Source organism: Pterocles gutturalis, unplaced genomic scaffold (genome assembly GCF_000699245.1).
Source record: "Pterocles gutturalis isolate BGI_N339 unplaced genomic scaffold, ASM69924v1 scaffold11415, whole genome shotgun sequence".
Taxonomy (NCBI): Eukaryota; Metazoa; Chordata; class Aves; order Pterocliformes; family Pteroclidae; genus Pterocles; species Pterocles gutturalis.
The window spans coordinates 11,111-36,982 of NW_010145978.1; the positions used below are offsets into that span (position 1 = coordinate 11,111).

The window sequence follows — 25,872 nt, forward strand, 5'->3', positions numbered from 1 at the left end:
ATGCTTGAGAAAGCTATTAGGTCCTTTTTGGTATCTAAAACCCAAATGCAAAGAAGAAGATGGAAGAATAAGGCTTCAGGCATGGTGTCACTTTTAAAACAACAGCTGTGAGGATCATACGTTAGTTCCCAGATGCTTTTCTTGTGCATTTTGTGTTTATTTTTGCTGTCTGTTGGTAGTATTCTTTGTTGCAACTACCTGTTGCTGCTAGTATTTTATTTTCCACCTGGAGAAATATATTGTGGCTAAGCTGCTTACACAAGTAAGCTCTTTCTGTCTTATTTCTGTTGGAGATGTTGCAATAAACAATGTTTGTGATTCTTTCCTGAGTTCAGTCTCACCAGAATAGTGAAAAAGCTTCAAGTACCTCTGAGTCCTTGTTTTTTTACACTTTAATCTTTTTATCACTCTGACTTTCTTATCTGAATCATTCTTCAGGGCTGCAGGGTTCTGGTTGATGCACGGGACAAACTGGGGATCCCTTGGCAGTACACCGAGAATGAGAAGCACGGAATGTTTTTGATGGCTTTCGAAAACAAAGCTGGAATGCCCATCGAGCCTGCCACCTTCCAGCTGTATGTACCCGCACTGGGCGCGCTGTGGAGGGATTCGGGAATCAAGGAAGCCTTCAGCCGTCGGAGCGAGTATCAGCTGGTGAGTACGTCCATCTTCATGGTGGGAGGAAGAAAGTTCCCTGCTGTATAAGTGTCTCTTCAGTTGAAAGATTGCTTGCTGTGCGCAAGATTTAGCCATCATACGAGCCATTTGTAGTAATGCTGTAAATCTGAGCACTGCAGCAGCAGAAACAAGTGGTAATTGGAGCCAAACTTGAAAAACTACATGGCAGTAAGAGGGAGTGGAAAACTGCACATGACTGGATAAACTGGAAGAGCAAGAGGAACCAAAAAAGGCAGGAATTAGTTGAACTAAAAATATTTTAGCAGCTCGGTACGTCTGTTCATAGTAGGTCACTGATGAAGGCACACTTAATTTGTAACTTTCCAGTCCTGCCAGCTTGCACTATATTGATACTGGCAAACTATTCCTGCATGCAGCTCTTTTGAAGTGAATGCAACACCCATTCCGGCTGCTGCTATTTGACTGTTTCTTTTCATCCTGACGTCTCCAAATGAAACTTGGATAAGCAACTGAAAGATGACAGTGAGCTTAAAAATCTGCTATCTTCCTTGCTTTCTTGTTATTAGATTTTCATGCTCTTGTGCCAAAATAGCTGCACTTCTGGTGTGGAATATGTTTCTGACAGCTGTTCATAATCCACTCCCTTTTCTTCCTATGTACAAGATGGAGATGCTTTTTTCTCTCTTTCTTCTCTGTTCAGTGAAACAAGGTGCTGATCCATGCACCTTAGTACTGCTGTTACTAGTTCTTGGAACATGATAGGGGATGATATCTGAATTGTTCTAATAAATGTATCTTTATGATTTTTAACATTAATTATGCTTTAATCTACAGGTAGAATTCTTTGTTTTGGGTGTTCTGACCCCAAATGTAGTTCAGCTTTTCTTTAAAAAAAAAAAAAGGCAGTTAAAGGTGAAGTTCTTCATGCCTGGATATGCTATCAGTGTTTAATTAGAGGAGTTAGAGGATAAAAACAGGGCTTTGTATAGTCTCGCTTAGACTCTTACAAAGGAACTCAATATAGCTATAGAAAAACTAGAGAAATTCAGCAGTGAAGTTCTCATAGTTTGTTTCCTCGTGCTGCTTCTCTGTGTGGATTCTCTAGCGTCTAGCACTGTGGTTAAACTCATGTTGCAGCCCTTAGGTACTCAGCTGTCTCCACTAATAAGATGCTTTTTTGAGTCTTCTTGTTGCATATTTTTGAATCTATCTCTGAAGTATCTTGAGACTGCTAAATGGCTAAAGAATAACTAAAATTACTAGGTAAAATTGTCACAGAATGATTGTATAAACCTAATTTCCTAATGCTAAAAATGTAACAATTTCCATGTTACTGTATTGGGGATGGTGGGAAGATGTGCAGGGGGAGAGAAGATGGATTAATTGTTCCATAATTTGTAGCATCTGTACACACAGACTAAGACTGCTGTTCTGAGCACTGTTCAAACATGGAATAAAAAGATGCTTCATGCCACAGGGAACTTAAATTTAACATGAGACAACTACTAAGAGAATCCAGTATAATAAGCAATAATTGCATCAGCAGCCTGTTAAGATTTTTTTTTTTTTTCCCCCTGTGAAATGCTATGATCAAGCATGGGTTTTGTTTTGAAGGGGAGATTCAGATTGGGGTCATGTGGGAGGTTCATTCTTTTACTGGGTAGCAATAAAATTGCATCAAACTGGAAAAAAGAAGTCAAGTCTGTTGAATAAATAGCATTCCAAGACTAGTAGCCCTACCTCTGCATTCTCTGGCTTTGAGGCTTAAACAGGAAATACCAAAAATAAAAAAGCCCCTGAAAAACCAAGCATACAGGCATGCAAGTGATCATTTAATATCATCTTCAACATCATGGTGTAGTTCTATCATGCATCTTTTTGGATGGTGTTCATATAGCCTGTTTCATGTTACTGGGAACAACTGAAACTGCTGCAGGCACCAGAACTGGTAACTTGTCAATAGTGCGACGATACACGGGATCTGTAGAACACATAACTCAGTCCTGCTGCGTGCGTCTCTGGCACTAACAGCTTGAAAATCCTCCGTGCTATTATTTTACTGTGCAGGGTGCATCACCATGAGATTTTAAAGTACATGAATTATAAATAAAAAGCACTTCCTGGATAGAAGTTTTTTAAATGTAATAGATTGTTCTCAAGGATACAAATGCGATTTCTGGGTCTGTCACTAAACAAATTAAGACCTTAATAACTTGAACAAGTTTCCCTCCCTGCTTTTAAAAAAATCTGATTCCCTGAGTACGTGGGGATTGACAGCAGTACAATTTATTAAAAAAAAAAATTTTAAAACTGCATAACTTGAAAGAAGGCAGGTGGCTTAAGGAGGTGCCTTGTTTATACTTGCATATGATGTGTATAAACCCATACATTCATTTAGTTTAAATCCTTGGTGGATATAGACTCGTGTAAGTAAATAGGAGCCAGATATAGTGGACTCTGAGAAAGTAAATCTTTTCTGAACTGATCTTAGCTAAGGCTAAAGAAAACCTCTACATCAGCACTCCCTTTCTTATTTAGTGTAAATCAGCTATTAAATGGAGTATGCTCGGTTTGAACCGAATTTTTTATTTCTAGCTTTAAAATCATCACCAAAATTTGAAGCTTTGCATTACTGTGATCTTTCTGGATGTTTGTGGACAACATTTGAAATAATGATGTTGCTCAGCACTTGCATCTTCTTTGCCCTGGTCTTACAGTCAGCTGAACACCAGCTCTTTTTTTATTGGGGGTGTCATTATTTTGGCTTCTAAGCCGTAGGATTATATTGGTCTGCTTTTGAACTCTTTATTTCTCCAGGAAGTTGTGTGACTTTGTTTAAAAATAGAGTGAAACATATTGGTTGCTTGACTAGAGCTGAAAATTGCAGCACACAGGTCTCTTGCTATGGTCTGTAATGCTGAGCTTAATGACTGACTCAGCAGCAGCAAACTTGTTCAAAGAAAATGGCTCTGACCATAACCCTGTGCAATCTGAAAGCTGCTTCTCTGGGACCACAGAAGCTGCCTCTGGGTGTTTGAGTGTTTTCTGCTTCATATTCAGTGCCTAGGAGCACTGGCTGTAAACCCCTGTCTGGGTCTTTGAGCCTTTCAGCAGTGAGTGGGTTGAGTCTACAATAGCAGGGTGATTTTATGCTTTTTTTTTTTCCTTCACCATCTTTCTTAAAGCAGACTAACCAATTTCACTTTCTTTTCACAAGCATCAGCCTCGCTCTTCCCCCGCCTCAGCCTGTCCCCACCGACCCAAGTTCCTCTGTTCCTTGTATGCAAGCCAAGTAGTTTGGGGACAGAAGCTGCATTGTATGTTTGGTTACATTGTCTCTGTCCTGGTTTTTTAACTACTAGAATAGGAATTCCTTTGTAATCAGTATGTGATTCTTCTCTCTTCTCCCTTGCCCTCATTATCCTACCCCATTTTCTGTCTGTATGTTAGAAAGGAATAGATGATTTATCATGTGTTTCAAAACGTCCTGTAACATGTTTTCTTTTGGGTTTTCCACGGTAGCTTGGGCAACTGGATGTTGATTCTTCATTGACAGCAGGTGGAGACAAATTCTATTTTGAATGGCTTCTCAGAGACAGGACCTTGGGATTTCAATTACAATTTGGCTGCAAGGGTGGAAGCTTCTTCAGTTTGAGCTTAATAACAAGTATTTGGGTATATTTGGGAGCTCAGGTGCATGTATCTGCAAGGTTTTTTGGACTAGTAAATAAAGTTTCCTTTTATGTCGTAAACCATGGAGACTGAGGCCAAGGTAGGAATTGCTTTGGTCGGGTGGTTTCTGGTTTGAGTTTTTCTTCCTCCTGGGTCTCTAGTGGGAGAATGGAAGAAGCCACTTACTTTTGCTTTAATGTGTCCAGAACAAACAAAACCTGAAGCGAGGTTAGTTTTTGACTTGTTGCAACTTGGCATGTATCATGTCATTGTGGATAAAGATGGGACAAACAGGGTTTGTCAGGCAAGAAAATGATGCTTTTGTCATGGTCAGAACAGATATATATTGTACACTAGCACTGTTTCAGAGATGAAGCTAACACCGAGCAGATCTGCAAAGGCCACCATCTAGTGTCATAAACTCTTAAAGCAAAATTGATGTTGTCTTATCAGGTTTTTTCAACATGCACAATATTCTTTGTTTTCAAGTCTCCGTCCCAACTACTCTTAGTCAAAGCAGTATCTTTATTTGAATGATTCTTACTGCTTCCCTTCATGATACCAAGTCTTTCTAGCCTGTAACTATGTATTTCAAGAGCTGCTGAACTTCTCCTGTGGCCCAAGTCATATTCTCATCTCTTCAGGGGCCATTTATTCAGAACTCCTATCTGCAGTTAAGGCAACTGTACTGAGTTATTCCCATGCAGCCAGACTAGCTTGTGGCTTGTGTTTACAGACGCCTGCTCTTCTTGATACAGAAAAGCGTGACTGTCCAAGGAGGCTGCAAGAGGCATCTGGTTAATGCAGTTATCCTTAATATACAGAATATCTTTATGATCCATTACTAGAGTATCAGTTTAAATTTAATTGTTATTATTGATGCGTACCATTATTATTATTGATGTTAACTGCACTATTGAAAGAATTTCTAATGTTTTAACCGCTCCTTTTTAAAAAAAATTAAATGTCAGCATTAATTGAAAGTAATTGTTCCTGAGAGGGAAGTTAGAGGCTTGCAAATAGAGACAAAAACGTACTACTGTGTCCATAGCTATTTTTAGATCTCTGCACAGGGAATTGTATGGAACACTTCCAGTAATACTTCAAATACTAAGAGCCTCTGAAGCGTTGGATGTGGGAAGACTCTGGAAAATGTTTTAAAGACCCTTTCTTTTATATTGATTCACCATTCTGTGGGTGTTTTGAGGTGTGGGGGCTTTGGGGGTATTTGTAACAGGACACGAGTCACTCCCCTATGAATTAACTGTGTGGATTCTTTCTCTAAGCAGACACTTGAAATAAATCGAAGTGGTTAAACTATGCCTGCCAGAACAGATAGTGTGCTGGAAACGTTGCAGAGCGAACAGCCTGCTCCTTGCACTCATACAGTTTTGTTGCTGCATTCTCCTTACACAGGGAGCTGATGGCTTCGAAGCCTTGTAGGCAGCCAGCTGTGTGTTTTGGGCTATATGGAGGTGAGGCACAGGTAATTTGCACTAATTCTTGATTCGGAGTAGACAAACCGTTGCTTAAAGGTCTTTATTTTGGTATGGAAGTGCTAGGTATGGCAGTAGTGTAAGATGATCAGGAGTTGGACTGTGTACCAGCTGCTGTGGCATACGGAGGTTGTGTGGCAGTATTTGACTGTCTCTGCAAGCCAGGCAAATTGGGAGGTAGGACAGCACAGTACTGACATGACATGAGAATCTGGTGACTTGTGAAGTGGCACGTTAAATGAAATCTACAGGAGTGGGCTCTATTTTGTCAGAATTATTCAGTGTATTTCAATAGAGATTTCTTGAATCCCTAAGTAAAAAGTCTCCAACTGATTATTTGTCTTTACTGTGCAAGGGCAGAGTAGAGTTAACCTGAAAAGCATGTTTCTAAACACGTAACTCTTCTTTCAGCAGGTATGCCACAGCACTGAAATGCAGGAGTACTTGTGCCTGGGTATCAACAAAATGCACTTGCTAATGCACTTCCTCCTGAGGAAATACCGACTGGCAAACCAACTCCAGCTCGTACAATTGGCCATAACACAAAAACAAGCTCTTCTTTTTGCAAACTACTGTTTGAATATGAGCTTACACAAGAGTATGAATGTTGCTTATTCTGTAAGGGTTATTCTTTTTTTTTTTTTTTTCAGAGCTGTGAAACTTGCATATTTCAGCAGTGAAATCCATTGGGGCTTGACCAATGCTGGTGAGATGTACAAAGGAAATAGCCACACTGTTCAAAGTGCCAGCATGGGAAATCTTGTTACCCTTTAATGCATGTAATTGGGACTCTTTACCAAATTACTTTTGAGCTTTGCTTGGGTATTCCTAGTTTGCAGAACTCCTGTGAAACTAAATTATTGCTGGGGAAATAATGTGGATTTTTTCTCTGCTAGATCTGGATGAGACATAACCACTCTGACCCAGAAAATTTTTTTTTAAAAACCATCGATTGACAGTGCTACAAACCAGAAACTCCTGCTTAATGTTGCCGAGCTATGATATTTTGTAATTACACAGTGTTAGTACTGAAAGTCAAGTACATCTGTATCTAACAATGTTATATGATTTTTTTTTAAGGTAATTGTGAAGCTGTGGATGGTAAATATGCCTGTTTGAGTTTAGCTGCTACACTTAAGGAATGATAGTGCTATATAACCTAAGCCTTCCCTTAAATTTGCTACTAGCAAAAGTTATTTGTTATAAAAATAACAGTAATAGTCTGTTGTAATCTGACTTTGTTCTGTTAGAATTATGAAAGAGTGGCTTAATCTGACAGAAGATGTCACATTAACTTAAAAGATTATTAACTTGCAGACTAACTATGCAGTTTGAATAGTATCGTGCTCTGGACTCATGTAGCAGGGCAAGTTATGGAGATATTTCTCTTTAGTTAAATATCTAAGCAAGGTTTTATGCCAGTATCATGGCAATTAAGTGCCAGAGGTCCAGATTTAAACTCTTAGTTCTAGCTTTGTCCTCTAATCCCAAGACCTCAAAAGTTTTTAGGGTCAAGTTATGGAGTTTGACTCATCTTTGTACAGCAAAAGAAGCTAATTGCTTGTTTAAGCATCATACTGCAAAGCCTTGTGGCTGGTCTCTAGTAGGAAGGATTAGCAGTTGGAGTCCCTGGCTTCTAATCCTGTCTCTAAGACCAAATAGGAAAATTTTTTTCAGATGAAAGTCTCAAGTAAGAACTCTCAAACAGAAGTGGCATTTTGTTAAAGGAGGTGAGAGTTAGTGAGTTATAGTTTGGGTTTTATTAAAAATTGAGAGGTAATGTACAGCAAAATGCAGCTGGAAACCTTTGCACAGAATTCTGTGGATATTGGCTAATACTATATGGTTTGTCAGTTTGCATCTACAGAGGTTAAATGCTCGGTCTCCTGTTATATTTGCAGTATTCTAAAAATAAATGCTTACATGAGATATGTTAATGGGCCTGCTGCCACCAGAACTCCTTGAGCAGGCTGGTGTTTGGCTGTACCAGCACTAGGGTGTCTTCACAGTCACTGAGATTCAAATTAAGGACTAAGCTGGAGCAGGAGGCAGGGTAGAGGATGCCTTCATAACACATTGTCTGTCACCTACGCTAAAGAATGCCTCACTTGATAATCTCCGTTTTGCTTGAAGTGCCACTGAGCAAGAGGAGAGAAGAACTTGTGTTTAAAGAAGGCTGGATTCAAAACAATGTAGAGAATCAAAGGTTATAAATAATTTTATACTGCAAATCATTTTGAATTCTAGCAAAATCCACTTGGGCAGTGTCTTCTCTCAACGAGAGAAGCCATTCTCTCAAGCAGAACCATCCATAGAAAGCTGCGTGATGGGTAAAACAGTTATTAGCTGTTCTTAAATACTTTCTGCTATTGGAGAGAAATAACAAGAACCAGAAAGGTCATGAATTACGACGTTTCCAAAACAGTGCAAATGGAAAAGTGTTAGAGAATAGCAATCTGTTACAGTACCTACCTGAAGTCTCAACCCAGGATTAAAGCCCTCTGTACTAAATGCTCTGTGGAAAAATAAAAGGATTCCTGCCATGAATTGCTCCTGGCCTTGGGTTATGACAAATTGCAACAGCTGGATGAAATGTAGCCTGTGTGGAATTGGGAGGATAAATTGGAAAGTAACGAGCAGATCATACATAATAAATAAGTGGATAACAAGAAGTTGATATGCCTACCATATGGGAACTGAGACGGACACTGAATTAAAAGAGCTGTGCTACTGGCTGTTCGGGTACTCTGTATCGTGAATTCCTGGCACTCTACAGTTTTTTGTTTGGGTTTTGTTGTTTGGTTGTTTTGGTTTTTTTTTTTTTTTTCTTTTTCATTTAAGGATCAAAAACTTAGGGCAGAATAACTTCTAAAGTCTGTGAAACATACCGTGCGTTAATGCACTTCATTAATGCCCTGCTGTCTGTGGATACCAAAAGGCTAAAATTCAGACTTTGTGTGGTCCTAGTTTTTAACTTTTAGGTTCTTGGAGGTAGATTAAAAAGCCTTGTATTTTTATGGTACTGTGTAAGGCTGTCTGTAGGAGTTTTTGCTCTTGGCCCTTGGACGCAAATAAATCTTGACTGTATTTTTGGTGTGGTTAAGGTGAATGAGAGAAACAACTTCACAGATAGAGCTCCCATGTTGAAAATTCATCACAAGAATTTGCGTCTTGCCTAATGATTGCCATTTTTCTAGGTAAAAGATTTCTTTTTGCTCATGTGTATTTTATTAAGATCAAACTTTTTTGCTTTTGTCTTTACCTCTTAGTGCCCATTGGAGAACTGTCCGGGTGTCCTAAAAGATTTACAGAATAAATACTGTACACATCCTGTGGATGCATGTGGTAGCAGTTATAATTTGATACCTTACCTTCAGCAATAGCACTGGAACACAAAATCTAATGTTCTTAAACTGGAAGAGTCCTTTTGGCTTCCAACTGTTGAGAATAAATGCTGCTCTGCTTCTGGAAAGAAGCTTTAATTTTATTATGCATAAAATAATTAGAAAAAATACTGAGTATGTCTGTCTTTGCAGGATTGTTGTTCTAAGCCCTAATTAGTGGAACTCTAAATCTTGCAGGGCTGTATTGAATATAAGGATTTGTTCAGAGCAAGTACAGCTGTAATTAATCTTTGCATTCCCATCAAGAATTGCTGGCACATGCTGTGAGAAACAAGGAAGGAAACTTTCAGTTCAGGCTGTCTGAGCCAGTACTCAACTGCAGCTAAAAACCACTGGAGTAACTGCTTTATCCCATTCTAGTGCGCAGGAAAGTTCTGGGCAGAGAAGTCTAATCCAGTGAGCAGCCTTTAGCTTCTGATGATGCTCTTTAATTTCCATGTGCAGAAAGTTTCTAATGGACCTCAGTAATTCAAGAGACTTCAAAATTGGCAACTAGTATCTCAGTAGAGATTCCCAGTAATGAGAATGTGTTCCAGAAATCTGAGCAATTTAAGGACATTTAAAGGTGTGCTCTTTCTGTGACCAAAGAAAGGAGTCTAATAAAGAGTTCCAAAAAAAGAAGCAGGAGAGAGCTCATATATTAAGTAATGAGCACACGCATAGGTTAAAACTGTAGTAATACAAGGACAACTTTTATTCTGGTTGCAACAAAATACCTGCGTTATGCAAAGACATCTATGTTAATATTTATCTGTTTACACTGAAGTCTAAAAGCAATCAAAGAATATTGTTTCTAGTGGAAGGGCTCCGCTTGTCAGACTGGTTTCAGCCCTTCAGTCTCAAAGCTGAAGTGGGGACCGTTATATTTGTGTTCCCATGATAGGGGCTTTCAGAGTTTTTGTTGTATTAAAGCTATGTGCACTACTTGAAGATCCATCAAAGAGTGGCTTAGCTGTGTAAAAGAGAAGAGAATGCTCCTGTTACTTGCTGTGTTTTCTGACCCTATGGCTGCTTTCAGGAAATTAGGAAAAAAAAAAAAAAAAGAAAAAAAACAAAGAAAAAAGGGCACTGCAAAAGAAGAGGTGAATGGTTTTGTTAAGCCTATCTCCCTGACATGGCTCACTGAGCTCAGAGAGCAGTGCTGATGATGCACTTCAGAAAGTTCCAGTTTTACAAGTCAGCTTTTTACACCTCATTTGTATGTTCTCTGGAGTAATTCAGCTTTCTTTCATAATGGTACTGGACCTTGTCCTCTCCAGCTAGAATCGGGACAGCAAGCAAGGGTGATCCCAGTGTCTTTCAAAATTCTCTAAAATGTTCCCTCAGGGAAAAACAGTAAGAGGTAAAGGCTTGGATTTTTTCAAAAGGACCCCTGAATTTAGTGGGATAATGGGTAATTAATGCTTTCAAGCTTTCCTGAATATCCTAGTTTATAGTAAGCTATGTAGGATCAGGAACAAGTAACAAGCACAGATGAACAAATAGGCAAAACATTAACAACTAGGTCTGTTTTTATGAGGAAGTCTTACGGGAGTATCTTCTGGATTTTTGTACCTAAGAGAACAGATATTTAAGTTGTTCAGTGAATTATGTTTAATGAGCTGATGGCCTTTAAAAGACAGGACCTAGCAGAAAGCTGAGAAGGAGGATGCAGGTAGGATAGCTAGGTAGCAGTGACTTGCTCATTCGGCTGTGTTGTTTTCTTGCTAGCTATACAAATCTTGATTCTTTTGCAATGACTTCTTGAAAAGTCGTTTTCTTTAACTTGCATTTCTTCTGTTATCTTCCCCCTCTCCTCCTGTCTCCCTAACAAGCCTGCTCTGCCTGAAGACATTGATTGTTGAACTTGATGTGTCGTGCAAGGATAGAGCTTGACTTGGGCTGTAGTTCCATGATAGAGTAATCACAGTGAGCAATAGGACATGGTGGTTTAGGGAGTTCTGCTTTGCCCTGTGCTCTTGCTTGTGCTGGCACAACCGGTTTTTGGAAGCTCTGCTGTAAATTGGGACGTTCATCTGAGGCTGGGTGCGACCCTATGGTTGTAAGCACAGCACATTCTGTGGTGTTGGTAAGTCACTTTAACCTGGTGCTTGCCAGGGAATGATGGCAATGTCTTTATCTCACTGATCCTTCATCCAAGCAGTGGTTCCTTTCCTCCATTAATCTTGCCTGAAGCTAAAATAAGATGCCTGTACCTCAAGGATGCTGTTTAGTTTTTAAAATGTTTGTGCTCCAAGTTAGCAGAGTATCTGAAGGGTTTGCATTCTGTTTAAAGTCAAGGCTCTGTTTCACAGGTATTGAGTGTAAAGGAGGACGTGCTGAGCACAGGGAGAGAAGAAACACAGTATTTGACTTTTGAGATTATGCGAAATGATAGCTGTGCAACATTGAGGTGTTTTGTAGGTTAGATGGCTTAAGGATGCATCTGAACATGATACTGTTCCAGAAAATCTCTTGAGGTTCCATACTGCCACAAGCGGACCAGCTGATAATTGAACACTAATGGAAGGAGCAGAGCTGTTAAGTTCTCTCCTCAAAGGAGAAGACAAAGGTTAGCTCAATACTCTGCTGCTCCTTTTTCTGAACCTGCCCTACCTGGGAAGGCTTTCTGTTACAAAGGCAGAAGGCAGCATGGTCTCCACCTTCTCGTTGGTTTGCAGCTATACTTACAGCAGCTCTGTGGAGTAAACCTATTTTCCTCTATTACTTGACTTAGTATTTGGGAAGGGGAGGAAAACTTCTTGGAAACATCATGCAAGATTTTCTGTTTGAGAGAGTGGAAAACATGTTGCTCTGAGAAGTAATTTATTGACACCTTTCAAATATCTCCTCTGTATACAACACAAATTCCTGCAGTTCAGACTGTGGCAGACTTGTGCTTCCTTTGGCTTTACTCCTGAACAAACTGTTGGTGTTTGTCCTTAGAAGGTCTGTTCTCCACCCTGCCCCCAAAGCCTCTTAATTTGACTTGCTTTCCCTGATATTCACTTAATTCCACTTTGGAAAACTCAGTAAAATATCAAACTGAAAAAGATGGTGGTTTGTTGCTGGAATTTAATTCCATCTCTGAATTATGCATATTTAAGGCTTTGATCCATCTAGTTTCAGCCTGGTCAGAATTCAGTACTGATATTAGACGTGGGCAGGATGCAAAAGAACCACCTGCTGTATCTTCTTTTTCTGTCTTCTTTCTCCCAATCCAACACATGTATTCTAGCTTGCGAGTTCAGATGGCTCTCTGTGTGGCTGGACTGTTTCCCCCTCTGCAGTTCAGTAGGATGTGACTGGGGCTTTAATTAGGTTTGTTTTTTTAATAGGCTAGTCTGCCCAACAGCTTGTAGAAGTTTAATAAACCCACTTCAGTTTCCACTGTGGCTTGATTAATTTACACATGTAGATGAGGCCTTAAGGATTGAAGCTAAGTCACTTATTTCATCTTTATTTCATCTTTAGATTTTTTAGGTAATGCTTATAGTGCTTAATTTTATATAAAGCAGATACATGTGAGGGTAAATAAAAATAAAGCTTTACATTTGATACAAGACTTCAACATTGCTTGTGGGCTTTTTTCTTTCATGGTAAGTCATTTCTAATAAGCCTGAGCTTCAAGATAGTAGCTTTTTAATCACAGGATGGTTTGTGTTGGAAGGGACCTTAGAGATCATCAAGTTCCACCCCCCTCCCATGGGCAGGGACACCTCCCACTAGCCCAGGTTGCCCAAAGCCTCATCCAGCCTGGCCTTGAACCCCTCCAGGGGTGGGGCATCCACAGCTTCTCTGGGCAACCTGGGCCACTGCTTCACCACCCGCACAGGAAAACATTTCTTCCTAATATCTGATCTAAATCTGCCCTCTTCAGCTTAAAACTGTTACCCCTCATCCTATCCCTACGCTCCCTGAGCAACAGTGCCTCCCCATCTCTCCTGTAACCCCCTTTAGGTAGTATGACTGAGGACTGTGTCACAGGACTTGGCTGTAGATGCATATGAAAACAGGATGGACTTGAACATTAATACAGCTGCTGTTCATGCAATTACCAACCCCATCTCACCTTGTGAGTCTTCACTCAGGGATGTTTGATCCTTTAGTGAATCAGTACCTGAGCAGCTTTAATTTTCAGCTCAGGTAGATCCATCCCAATTTTGGTTTCATAGGTAAAGGTAATGATATGAGTTGTGTGGTAGGGTGGATTGAAATTAAAAATGCATGTCAAGGAAACCAAAATGTTTTGAAAGAGAAAAAAATTGAAATTAAATAGAAAGAATTTACAAGGAAACCGAAATGTTTTGAAAGAGAAAAAAAATTGAAATTAAATAGAAAGAATTTTAGGTTACTTGAAATCTTCATACTAAAGTATCAGTAGTGCTGAGGTTCAAGTGCACATTTGGAAGAACTTTCCCTTCTCCTGCCAAAACAACCTTCAGTAGGGGAAAGAATATTTGGAATAACTGATATGTCGTGACTGGATGTGAAGAAATAAAAAGTGTTTTGAGATAATGAGTATAAATCAGATAACAGAGAAAACTTGACTTGCTTGTGAATAGAAACTGAAGTTTATTTCAGATCACCAAGCCTTGTTTGAGGTTCACTATCACTCATCTGCTGGACTCAACATACGGTGTTGTCACTGGCACTGGAGCAGGACAGACGAGGTTATCGGGAGGGCAGTCACTTCTTGGATGAAACCCTCTCTCACAGACCCAAAGTACAGCTGTGAACTAAGGAAATGGATGTTCTTGGCATATGAGACAACTTGATCCCTAGAGATCTTGAAGATTTACAGGTGCATGTAAAGGTCAGTCTTTGTAGAAGGCAGTATCAATCTCGGTGTCAGTGGGTGAACAGGAGATGTTGAGTAGCTTCTCGGTGCTGAGTGCCAGCTAGTATCTGTTGTGAAATTCCACTGATTTGAGAAGTCACGGGGAAAGCAAGCTCAGTAACAGCTGGCAAAACCAGTGAACTTGGTAGTTCAAAGTTGGTCAGTCTCTTAGAATTAATGAATAGCAAGCTGCTATTGAAAAAGGAAAAGTTGTTTGTTTCTAGGGCAAATGATTTTTTAAAATCAGACACAGAAGCTGGCTTGGGGAATCCTTCAAAGACTTCCCAGTCTTGTGTTCTCTGTAGTTGAGCCTGCTGGGTGCTGAGGTAATGGGCGTGATGTAAAACTTCAGAGTAATATAAGCAAGGTGAAGTATTTCTTTTGTACATCTACTGCCTACACACTTGGTTTTATAGGAATCAAACTGTTAAATAGCACACCTGGATGCAACTAAGACTTAACTTGCATTTTACCTTGGTCTGATTTCCACCTGAAACCTGACTTTCAAATACTGAGCAGCTTTCTGAATCTTGCCAGACCATCATTTTAGTCTACATCACATCAAAAAATGTTTTGGTTGTATGCATACAGACAAAATGAGAAAATGTTTTTAAAATTAATTTTTAAATAAGTGTGAGGGTTAAATGACTCTTTCCAATCCTTACAGTCGCCTTTTAACAACAGACAGAGACAAATTTCAGTAAAACACGTCTGAGGTAATGTTTCCACAGAAAATGGAGTATTTAAGGCACTCTGCAACAAATGCCTTGATGTGGAAGTGGAGTAGGAAGCATCCTTCTGCGAGATACTCAAGGTTATGCCAGTTGTGAATGCATTCAAGTTGCTTAGCTTTCCAGCTGGCCACCTGCCATGGAAAAGTCCAGGCTCAACATTCTCTCATGGCTGATGTTAGCTGTTTTTTCAGCCCAAAGGATCCAAGATATTTATTTCCCATCCCTTGATCTGATAAGATTTGAAAGGGAAGCTCACTGGTAAACTTGTGATTTAGTCTTGATCAGATAACACTGCTGACTAGATTAATTCATAAGGTAAGATTTTTATTTTTTTTGTCAATGGCTATTCTAGTTCTGCACATGTCTTCTGTAAACAAAACAAGTTTCAGGTTTGCATACTGAGCTGCTGAAAACAAAGCATGGGACTAGGGTCACATAATAGAGCAATTGTGTGTCATTCCTGGTGATGTGTAAAAACACCCAGTTGCTTCTAAATTCTGATGTGGTAGTTGGAAATGCCCATGGCAGCTGCCCACTGAGAATAAATGGGATAATTTACTAGTGATTGGCCAGATCTTGGGTCCGTCCTTCCATTTATGGCTTGGGACTTCTTTTAACTCTATGGCAAGATTGCTGCTTTCGTTTGCCTTCTCTTGTGCGTTTGAGCCAACTGTGCTTGGAATGAGAAGTTGAGCTGGCGTGCATTAGTTCAACTTCACAGAGAAACTCCGGTGTTTGAGATGAAAGGGTTCTGGCAGCAGTTTTAGACAGTGTATTCGCTTAGATAGTTGGCAGGGAAACAGGAAGGAATCCTTTGATGGGATGCTTATGACTAGGTCTGTCGTCCGCTCGTGCCAGAATGAGTGTGTGTGAGCTGGGCACGCTGCTCATGTTGGATACAGTAATCGAACTTTTATTGTTGTTTAAACATAACTGTGTTTCTTCCACATGAATTGGGTATATATCTCCTTGTATCTGCTCTTCGAATCTTGCTAGCTGCTACTCAGTGAAGCTTAAGAAATGCTAAATCACTGTAACTAATGTGCAAGTCTGGTTAAGAATTTCTCTAAGAACTTAAAAAGAAAAGCAATAACTTAAATCATTTTGTATTGCACTGTGTGTCTTTGTGTTTTGTGGGTTTTCTGCCAGTTTTCTGTTTTGTCTGCTGTTTGCACCTGCATTTCTTCGAGACATTGTAGGTCTGTGAAGCAGGAATAGCAGTGATGAAGAGACAGTAAGTAGGAGTAAAACCAAAATGATAGGGATTTGCATTAACGTTTCTTGAAGCTCATAGTGCAGGATGAGCCTGCCTTAGTCTGTCAAAAGAAAATTCCTTTCCTCCTTGAAGCAGTGTTGCCAGTGTGCATATTTGAGACAAATGGACAGAATTGTTAACATAATATCAAGAGTAATTTAACCCATCTACATCCTGTAGATGTAGAAACATGTAGAATTTCAGGGAAAAATGTAACTTTTTTTTTCCTTGCAGCACTTTCTGACAGAGTTGCTGCATTTAATTGCTGGGAAAAGCTAACACATGTAGGAGTTGCCCTTTGCCACAACTGCTCCTGGTAAGAGTTTTTCTTAGCTGTAAGGCTAGAATTTCCCTCGCTCGCAAGGTTCTACAGTTCTTATCACTGATGTTGGAGCTCAGATTAGCCTAGATGTTTTGGGAAAAAATTAAATAAATTTTTAACACTTTTTTTTAAATCCATGTGCTGTAAAGCATACAGTTTGACCAGTGTGTCACGTATCAAAGCTGGATGAGTTTATAGAAAGTCATCCTGACTTGGGCAAACAGATTTTTGCATTGTCTGTACTGAGCTGACAAATAATGAATTTTAAAAATATTTTCAAACTTTAACATCTAATACCTGCACTATATGACTAGGCAGTAGAAATAAGAGGTAGTTTGTAGAAGAAGATTGGAACCAAACCATTCTTTTTTGTAGTTGTTATGTTTGTAGAGCACAGATAGCAGCAACTTGGATAAGCACTGGAGTGCTGGATGGGAGCCAGTAGCTCAGTCTGTTGTTAAGGAGGAAGTTAAATAACGTTGGAGGGGTTTGATACTTAGAATTCTGTATGTCTTAAATAAGGAGAAGTGGTTAGTCTCTGCCTTGGAACTGGTGATTGAATGAAAGCTGAATGTTTGTCTTGTGTCAATAAATTTTAGTGCCCAGACAGGATGTAGAATCACTGTAGAACAGAATTATGGCAGCAAATGGGCATCAGCATTTATGGGCAATTTAGGTTACTTCAGCATCCTTATGAGTGAATTCTTAACAAGCACAGTCTTGCTTATCTCCTTGGAAAATAATACTTGATTCATCAGCTGTCACAGAGAAGAGAACACACTTTCGGCTGTAGTAACTCCATGCCCTGCTACCAGTGAGGCTGAATAGAAGTGCGGAGTTGGACGTGATCTGTCAGAAGGTTCAGGGGAGGGGAGTTGTTTGTTTATAGTTGCACCTCACAAGAATTTTAACCCTGGGTCTTCAGGGTTTGTAAAGGACTGCTGTTTCCCTTGGACAACACCAGGGTGCGGAACCTGGAGCCGTGTCTGTGTCTTCACTTCCAAAGGATATATGGATCATGGTGGCGGGATGCTGCTCTGCTTGTTAGGTCCAGCAGGTCTCGCTAAGAAAAGTGTCGCCTCTGTCCCTCTGACATCTCTTTGCTGGTGAAGTTTTGGGTTCTAATCTCAGGACCCAAAAACCTGACTGATCCAATGTCTCCAACATTTTCAGAGGCTGGTCTCCTGGGTATTTTATCCTATTGCAAGTTAGCGTTAGCACTGCATTCTGTCAGTGTGTGTCTTTGACAGCCTTCATGGAGTAGTACCTATAGAAAGGCCAGCTTTGGATGAAATTATGTGTCAATGCTTTAAGTCCATCCCATTCGTGAATTTGAGATCTCGGAGATTAAAGGCCAGGAGATTCCCAGACTTCTCTCTGGGGTCTCCTGGATTTCCTCTGTGTTTCTCAGCCCTGCTGCTGAATGTTTTGCAACACTGGCGTAAAGGGTGGGATCTGAACAGAAGAACAGTGGTGTTTGTGTCACTGTTGCTTTCACCTTGCAGATTCAGCTGCAGTCTGTGGTAGCTATAGTATCCATTTATCCGTGTCTTTTGCTGTATTTGTGGGAATCTTCTTAGATCTGTATTATATGCTTCCTTGAAGTATAACGTTTCCTTCCTGTGTGGTTTAATTCATCATCTGAAACAAGCCGAGACTGACAGGTCTACCTTAAATTGTGCACTCTAAATTTAGCAGCTAGAGACAGAATGATCAGGAAGGGCTAAATTAATATTATGTCAAAAAGGCCTTGGGACAAGGAAAGGAAAAAAGCCAATTTGGAACAGAAGGTCCCCTTTCAAGTCTTTTAGTTCAGAGCAGAATGTAGAGAAACTGCTTTTCAGAAGGAAAAGTTTGAAATGAGCCTGTAGTTTAGGAAACTGGATAATAGGACGTTTCATTATCGTTTATGATCTAACCAGCTGTCACTTTGAATAACAGGCTGAGGGTTAAAGTGACAAGTTGATAAATTTTAGCCTTGCAGAACATTTCTTCTTATTACGGAGTATCTATGGGTATTTTACAGCAATCTGCATATAATCTGTTGTCCATTTATTCTCATGAAATGAATACTGCCTGGGAACTCTGCCCAGGTGTGTTCTGCTCGCTTTTTGCAATAAGGCTACCAATGGCAAAGGAAGTGTTGCCAGATTAGTTTTAGTATTTCTTTAGGGAGATTTCATGTGTGCTATGAACCTAGCCTGAAGGGACAGAGATGTTAAATTCAATTATTTTCATGGTAACTTATTTGCTGCTAATGTTATGATTACATTCATATAGTACAAAATATATAGAATAAAATGGAATAAATATTCCTTCTTAATTTTGTGTCTTTTGCCCCTTGAGAACGCTGTGTTCAAAATAATCTAGGATATAAAAGAAGAGCTTTAGAGCTCTATTTCAGGAAGGAAGAGTATACGTTTACATTTTACCTTTTCTCTCTTTCTCCTCCACTAGTCACTTTTTAAGCAAAATGTACTATTTTTTCTGGCTTCACTCAACTTGATACTGCAGATAGGGTAGTTTAAAAAAAAATAATAATCCAGTAGTGATGCTGCATTGTGGAACTTGTGGGCTCATTTTAGGCCTTCTGTTTGTGTTTCTTGATTCCCCCAGTTCCCAGATGTGCAGTGACTCATAAAAGGAACAGCATCTCTTATTCCTTCACTTGGTCCCAGTTGGCAAAACTGTTACTCAGAGGATATGTATTGCAGAGGGAGAAGAGATTAGCAGTGGGAGAATGAATCATCTAAGCATTTGTGGTAACTCTTGTGTGGTGAGCAAGAAGTTAAGGAAGAATTATTGTCTATACTGTGCTCTTGTGTACTACAAAGGAGTATCTGAATTATGTAAAATTCATAACTCGGAGGTCATTCCTCCCTCACCCACCACTGTCCTGGAAACCGTAGGGCATGGATGGGATGCAGCGTCTTGACATCCTGATTTATTATCAAGGAGAAGGAAGAAAATAGCTAGTTTGTATCAACAGCAAAATAGATGGTGGTCATCTCAGACTTTCTTCATATAACTTTTTAAATGTGAAATATACTGACAGGCTCTCTGTTAAAAATAAAAAAATAAGAAATGTCAGTATAGATGTGCTTCACTGACACTCTGCTGTGACCGTGGCAGAATGGTGCTTTGTATCCAAGCACTGTGCTGGTTGAAGTGAAATAACCTCTTTCAGATTTTGAAAGTATTATTTATCATTATTTTTAGAGGAAAAGGCATACTAACAGGGAAATAAAATATTATTTGAATATTTTTAAATCTGAAAAGACAGAAGCTCAGCAATCTTCTATGAAAGTAGTTGACCTGGGGAAGTTTCTTGAGCTGCCACGGTTTTTCTTGACACACCAGCCTGTAAAAGTTTAACACATCTGACCTGGACCTTTTTTGTTTGTTTTTTAAGTGAACACACCATGATGTGATTATCTTCAGGTATTTAAATAGAGTATAATTAGTATAAATAGCTTTGATGGCTTCCATTTCTATTTTGCTGCCTGTGAGCACATTTCAAAATGGAGTGCGATGTTCTAAGTACTTTATTTTTTTCTTTACTAGAGTCTTTAAAATAGTAAGATTGAAGTTGTCAATCTGTGTAAAGATATTTTTAGTGTCTGATGAATCAATTGTAAGTATTAGCTGCCACTCCTATAGGACTGCATGCTAGTGAACCAGAAATCAGTGGCTGAGATCTGGAAAAGGAGAGCGTTTGAAGTGCTAAGCCAGCTTTTGAACGCAGTTGAATGGCTAGATGGCTTGGGAGAAACCCTAAGAATCTGCACTGAAGAAGCCAAACCAGCTTCTTTATTGCCAGTATCATGAGAGAAGCAGCTGATATTTTTGATTTTGATACTAATTTGCCTTAAATGGAAAACCTACTGTGAACAATTCATAAACTGTTGGGGTGTGTGTGTGTGGATTTTTATGTACATAGATGTATATATACACACACAAGTGCATTTGTTTGTGTATGTGTATACCCGAAGCATGAGATGGTTTTGCATAAATAACAATTTATTGACAGAATTCAAAATTGCATTCAAGTGCCACTTGATAGAAAGCTAAATAAACTTAACCTCTAGATCTAACTAATACGCTACCTATTTTCCCTGGATGACAAGGAAAAAATGAAAAGCTAAATGAATGTTCAGTTAATACAGTTGTTCTGATTAAAAATACTAATACAAAACAGCCCTGACACCTGGAGTTTCCATATTTTCCTCATTTAAATAAATTACAAGTTATTCATCAAGTCGGTTGGTGCTGTCCTCAGCTGTTGTGTGCTGCCTGCTCACTGAGCTGAAACACCCCCCACACTCCCAGAAACAACCAACTCCTCTGGGATTCAGGCTAAGGTGTAGAGCAGGAATTGAATCCACGCTTCCATGGACCATAACACAGGACTTAGGGAATCACCTTTCAAGTAGGGAGTTTTGAGTGCGTGGTGGGGGCTTGCAGTGGTTTCTTTGTGGGTTAGGGTTTTTTTTCCCCTTCAGGTTTGTGTGCTTTAATGTTTTGAGCTTTTCTTAACCCTCTGGAGCTTGTCAGGGATTTGTTATTTTGACTGGAAACAGATATTTTGACTGAAGTACTGGATGTCTTCGAATTCTGTGCTAGAAGAGAATATTCAGACATCTCCACATCTGTCAGACCATGCATAGGGTGTTCACACCTGTTCCACCAACCTGCCTTGGTTACCCAGCTGTCCAAGCGTTTTGCAATTACTGCTTGAAATTTCCCAGAATTATTTGGCTTAATTGTGATGTTACGAAGAGCTGTATAAGAAAGTAGAGAAGTCTAGTTTCCCTGAATCACTGCAGAAATGAACATGGATTTTTTTTCATGAATGAGATTGTTTTCTTACCTTCTTACTAATGTGCAAAATGTTAAACTGATCAGTGCGTGGGGCGGGCAACAGGGGAGGCACAAGCCGTAAATCAGGTGAACTTGCTTGGGTGTCCCAGCAGTTTCCGGGCATCCAGCTGTTTCCTGCTCTCAGCGTGGGAGGGTGTACGGCCAAGGAGAGGACTCTTAAAGGAACTGGGTAGAAAATAGGAACAGGTTGTATCAGAGGCAGCCCATTTTCAGTCTTGTTGCGCATCTAAAGGCATTGTGTAGGACAAAGCACAATAGATAGAGCTTTGGGTTTCTTTATAGCTTCAGTGACCTTTTATTTTTGGGCTCTCTCATCTCCTAAATATGACTAATGCTGTACAGGAAGACCTTTTGTCTTATTCATGCAGTCTGTGATATCTCTTCTGATCCAACAGAGTGCCAGAAAATACAGGAAATTACTTTCACCTTCTGAAAATTCATGATTGTAAGGAAGCTCTTAGAGCAATTGTTCTTTGGCAACTTCCCCCCTAAAAGTTATTTTTTCTGCTAGTGATCCACTGTAAAACTTTTATGATACATAGTAGCTTTTTGCAAATACGCATGTTCTCTCTTCTTTATTGAAAAGATATTTCCAGTTTTAAATGTTAGGAAATAGTAAGTTACAGCTCCTTTTTGTCTGTGCCTTTTGCTGGAAGTATTTCCTTGTGCAGTACACTGAATCCTCCGGTCTCCAGCCCGATTCTTCAAAATGAACTGTTGTGGTGGCATCTGTTTACAGTTGTACTGGAGGGAAATAGTTTTATTCTGCTGTCTCAAGCCTATGGTGTAGAGGAGAATGTATGGTTTAGGAATTTATATTGCTGCTGGAGTCTGAGATGACACTTTGAGAATGTTCTCATTCTGCGTTAGTGACTGTCAGTTTGGTCATTACTGACACAGCCCTGGTCTGGGTTATGTGTAAGGTGTTTTGCTGCCTAAAATTATTAAAAGGCGGCAGGATTTTCCATTTTATCATTATTATGACATGGCTACAACTGCAAGACACGTGTCCTAAACAATGAAGGATGCTTTCTTACTGAACAGATATCTTCCTCTGAAGAAATGAAGGGGACGTTTTTGAAGGAGAATGGGCTTCTGCCAAACATAGTTGCACTCTGGAAGTAAAGTCTGTATCTGCGTGGAAACCATTTTATTACTTCTCAAAAGTATGTGTAGGGCTTCTTGTATCCACTAATATGAAGGGGCACTTGATTTGAGTGTGATATGTGAGCAAGCTTGTCTAAAAAAATAAATAACCCCCACGAAACCTCTTTTTTGACACAAGAATAAATTTTCTTTGTAAACCCTGCCTATATTCAACGAGGCCAAGTGCAAGGTCCTGCGCATGGGTCAGGGCAACCCCAAGCACACATACAGGCTGGGAGGAGAATGGATTGAGAGCAGCCCTGAGGAGGACTTGGGGTGTTGGCTGATGAGAAGCTGAATAGGAGGCGGCAACGTATGCTTGCGGCCCAGAAAGCCAACTGTGTCCTGGGCTGCATCAAAAGAAGTGTGACCAGTAGGTCGAGGGAGGGGATTCTCCCCCTCTGCTCTGCTCTCAGGAGACCCCACCTGCAGTGCTGCATCCAGCTCTGGGGCCCCCAACATCAGAAAGACGTGGACCTGCTGGAGTGGGTCCAGAGGAGGCCACAAAGGTGATCAGGGGCTGGAGCATCTCCTGTATGAGGACAGGCTGAGGCTCTGGGGGGACCTTATAGCAACCTGCCAGTATTGAAAGGGGCCTGCAGGAGAGATGGGGAGGCACTGTTTATCAGGGGGTGGGGAGATAGGGCAAGGGGTACCAGTTTTAAGCTGAAAGAGGGGAGATTTAGATGAGATATTAGGAAGAAATGTTTTCCTGTGAGGGTGGTGAGGCAGTGGCACAGGTTGCCCAGATCAGCGGTTCATGTGAATTAAGCTATGCAGTACTTCTGTTTTTCCAGCTCCTGAAGCATGTCAGAATGCTGTCCAGGCTCCCACGTGTGATGCTGCTATGTTAGACTTTGGTATGTGTTGGGAAGTGAAAACACAGTTGGATTTGCTATCCTAGAAACAAGCTTAGTTCCCATCTCTTTCCTTTTCCACAGGGTGAATCAGTGAAATACTTCCTGGATAACCTGGATCGGATCGGTCAGCTGGTAAGACACGCCTTCTCTTTCTGAACCAAAAGAGCTCAAAGGGATAATGGAAGCCTGGGTGTGCTATGATTAATGCTTTTTGGTTTGGTGGTTTGGTTTTTTTTTTTTTTTTTAATAATAACACATTAAATAGCTAGCTTCAAAGTTCTTTAATCTAGAAGTAGTAAATTCTAGCCTTATGAAACTGAAGCTTAGTATTTGCTTAATCTTTTTTGACAGACAACACATATGGTTTATGGAAGTTTCATTTATGCACATGTTTTCTTTATCAGTCCTTCTGTGCAATGTCTGAATCTCATTCACTTTCTGTGATGATCTGATGGTTAGTGCTACTTGAAGTAGCAGAATGAAAAATTACCAAATAAAAAAACCATCTAGCACTTGTAGGATTCAAAATCAGTAATGAAAACATCTGTCAGGAGACTTGGAGGAGAAAGAAGGGAGGTAGTGATAAGCTTCTGAGGAACAGATTTGATTTCTCTACAGTGGCGCTTCAATATTCTGGCATTAGCCAGCATTTTTGAAGGACTTATTTTGACACTTTTCTCCTTTCTTTTACAGAATTATTTCCCTAGCAAACAAGATATTTTGCTGGCTAGAAAAGCCACCAAGGGGATAGTAGAGCATGATTTCATCATTAAAAAAATACCTTTCAAGATGGTGGATGTAGGTGGACAGAGATCTCAGCGTCAAAAGTGGTTCCAGTGCTTTGATGGAATAACTTCGATTTTGTTTATGGTCTCCTCCAGTGAATACGATCAGGTTCTCATGGAAGACAGGCGCACAAATAGACTTGTGGAGTCCATGAACATCTTTGAGACAATAGTCAATAACAAGCTTTTCTTTAATGTTTCTATTATCCTATTCCTCAACAAGATGGACCTTCTTGTAGAGAAGGTAAAGACTGTCAGCATTAAGAAGTATTTCTCGGACTTCAAAGGTGACCCTCACAGGCTAGAAGATGTTCAACGTTATCTGGTGCAGTGTTTTGACAGAAAGAGGAGAAACCGTAGTAAGCCCCTCTTCCATCACTTCACCACTGCCATAGACACTGAAAACATCCGCTTTGTGTTTCATGCTGTGAAGGACACGATCCTTCAGGAGAATCTGAAGGATATTATGTTGCAGTGAAGGAGAGCAGCCCATGTTCTGTTAAGATTTGCCAGAGGGTTAGATCAAAGTTTTTATCTTTTCTTTATGGCCCTTGCATGTGGTGTAGGACCCATGCTAATTACTTGGCTCAGGAATGCTGTAAACTAGCCAGGCCAAACAGAGGAGCTATAGGCCGAAGGAGTCAAATGTTGATGTTAGCTACTGAATCATTTGGACTAGAAACACTACTGAAACATGGCTGTTGTAGGTTCCGTACCTAGTTTGGAACGCTGAATAACACAACCACCTTCTGCCTTCTTAGAAAAAGAGAAATCTCTGACAAACCGTGCATGGAAGATATGTTGTTTAAATGAATATGCTCATTTTTCAGAGACACTAGTTGTACAAACTGCCTTTTTTGTAGTTTGGAGGTGCTGAATCATCAAACTAATGTAAACGTAATGAGATTAGTAGCTGTATTGGAGAACGTTACTGGAAGTTCCGTTCTTAACCCTTAGGAATATAACTAGATCTTGTGTGCCTGTTCAGCTTTGCCAGGGGCCTGGAATCCACTTATCAAGGTGGATCCACAGCTCTTGTCTGAAGGTTTTGCATGAGTCTCCTGAGGCAAAAGTCTAAAACAGTACAAGGAACCCGTGTTGGAGTCAGTTGGATGGGAAGCTAAGGCCTCGCTGATATGGAGGCTGATTTTGCACTATGTGTAAAGGATATTACATCATGGGGAAACTGATTTCCTTGGAGGAGCACCCTGTGCTAGAGCACCTGCCCACATATCTGCACAGTGGGTGCTCGAGTGACGTGTACTTCATGGAAATTCAGCACTGCTCTCACACCCGCAGCTGGCAGTAGTTGTGAAGGTTCAGTATCTCGTGTGACAAGGCTTTATCTATATTCAAAAGTCTGAAAGCTGATTAAACTCTTAAGCAACGGTTTTGGTAGTACAGCAGCTGCTTGATTAGTTTCCAACAGCTGACCTTATAGGAAGACCGAACACCCTAGAGATCCCAGTTTTACAGCTGCACTGATGTATTTTGACAGCAAAACCTTGCTGTAAAATTAGCCTTTAATCTGTGTCTTAATGGGATCTTTAGCCTATAGTGATGCACATGTAATTCTGAGCACAGTCGAGTTTGGAGCTGCCTGTTTTGGGCAGTGGTTTGTGTGTAAAATGGCAAGAGGCTAGCATCATGTAGACCTGAACTGTTCATTTCCTAGCTCTCTCGATTTGTGTAACTAACTATCGGGTGCCTTTTTTTCTGTACAGACATATCGGATCTTTTCTGCTACAGTGGGGTACATGGACAAACTGAAGATCTGCCTTTTTTATCAACATTATAGGGCTATCCTTTAGGTAATTTTCAAGTATAGTTTACCGTGCAATTTTTGTCAGGGTTGTTTG

At 40.1% G+C, this 25,872-nt stretch overlaps 1 protein-coding gene across 1 annotated transcript; it reads left to right on the plus strand.

Moving 5' to 3' along the window:
- Positions 1-432: 432 nt before the first annotated feature.
- GNA12 (guanine nucleotide binding protein (G protein) alpha 12) lies at positions 433-24,491 on the plus strand (the record flags this gene model as incomplete). The annotated part of the gene is made up of 3 exons (XM_010085560.1): positions 433-654; positions 23,310-23,360; positions 23,922-24,491. Coding segments are annotated over 3 exons (843 nt in total), but the record flags the coding sequence as incomplete, so codon positions are not given.
- Between the last annotated feature and the right edge of the window lie 1,381 nt (positions 24,492-25,872).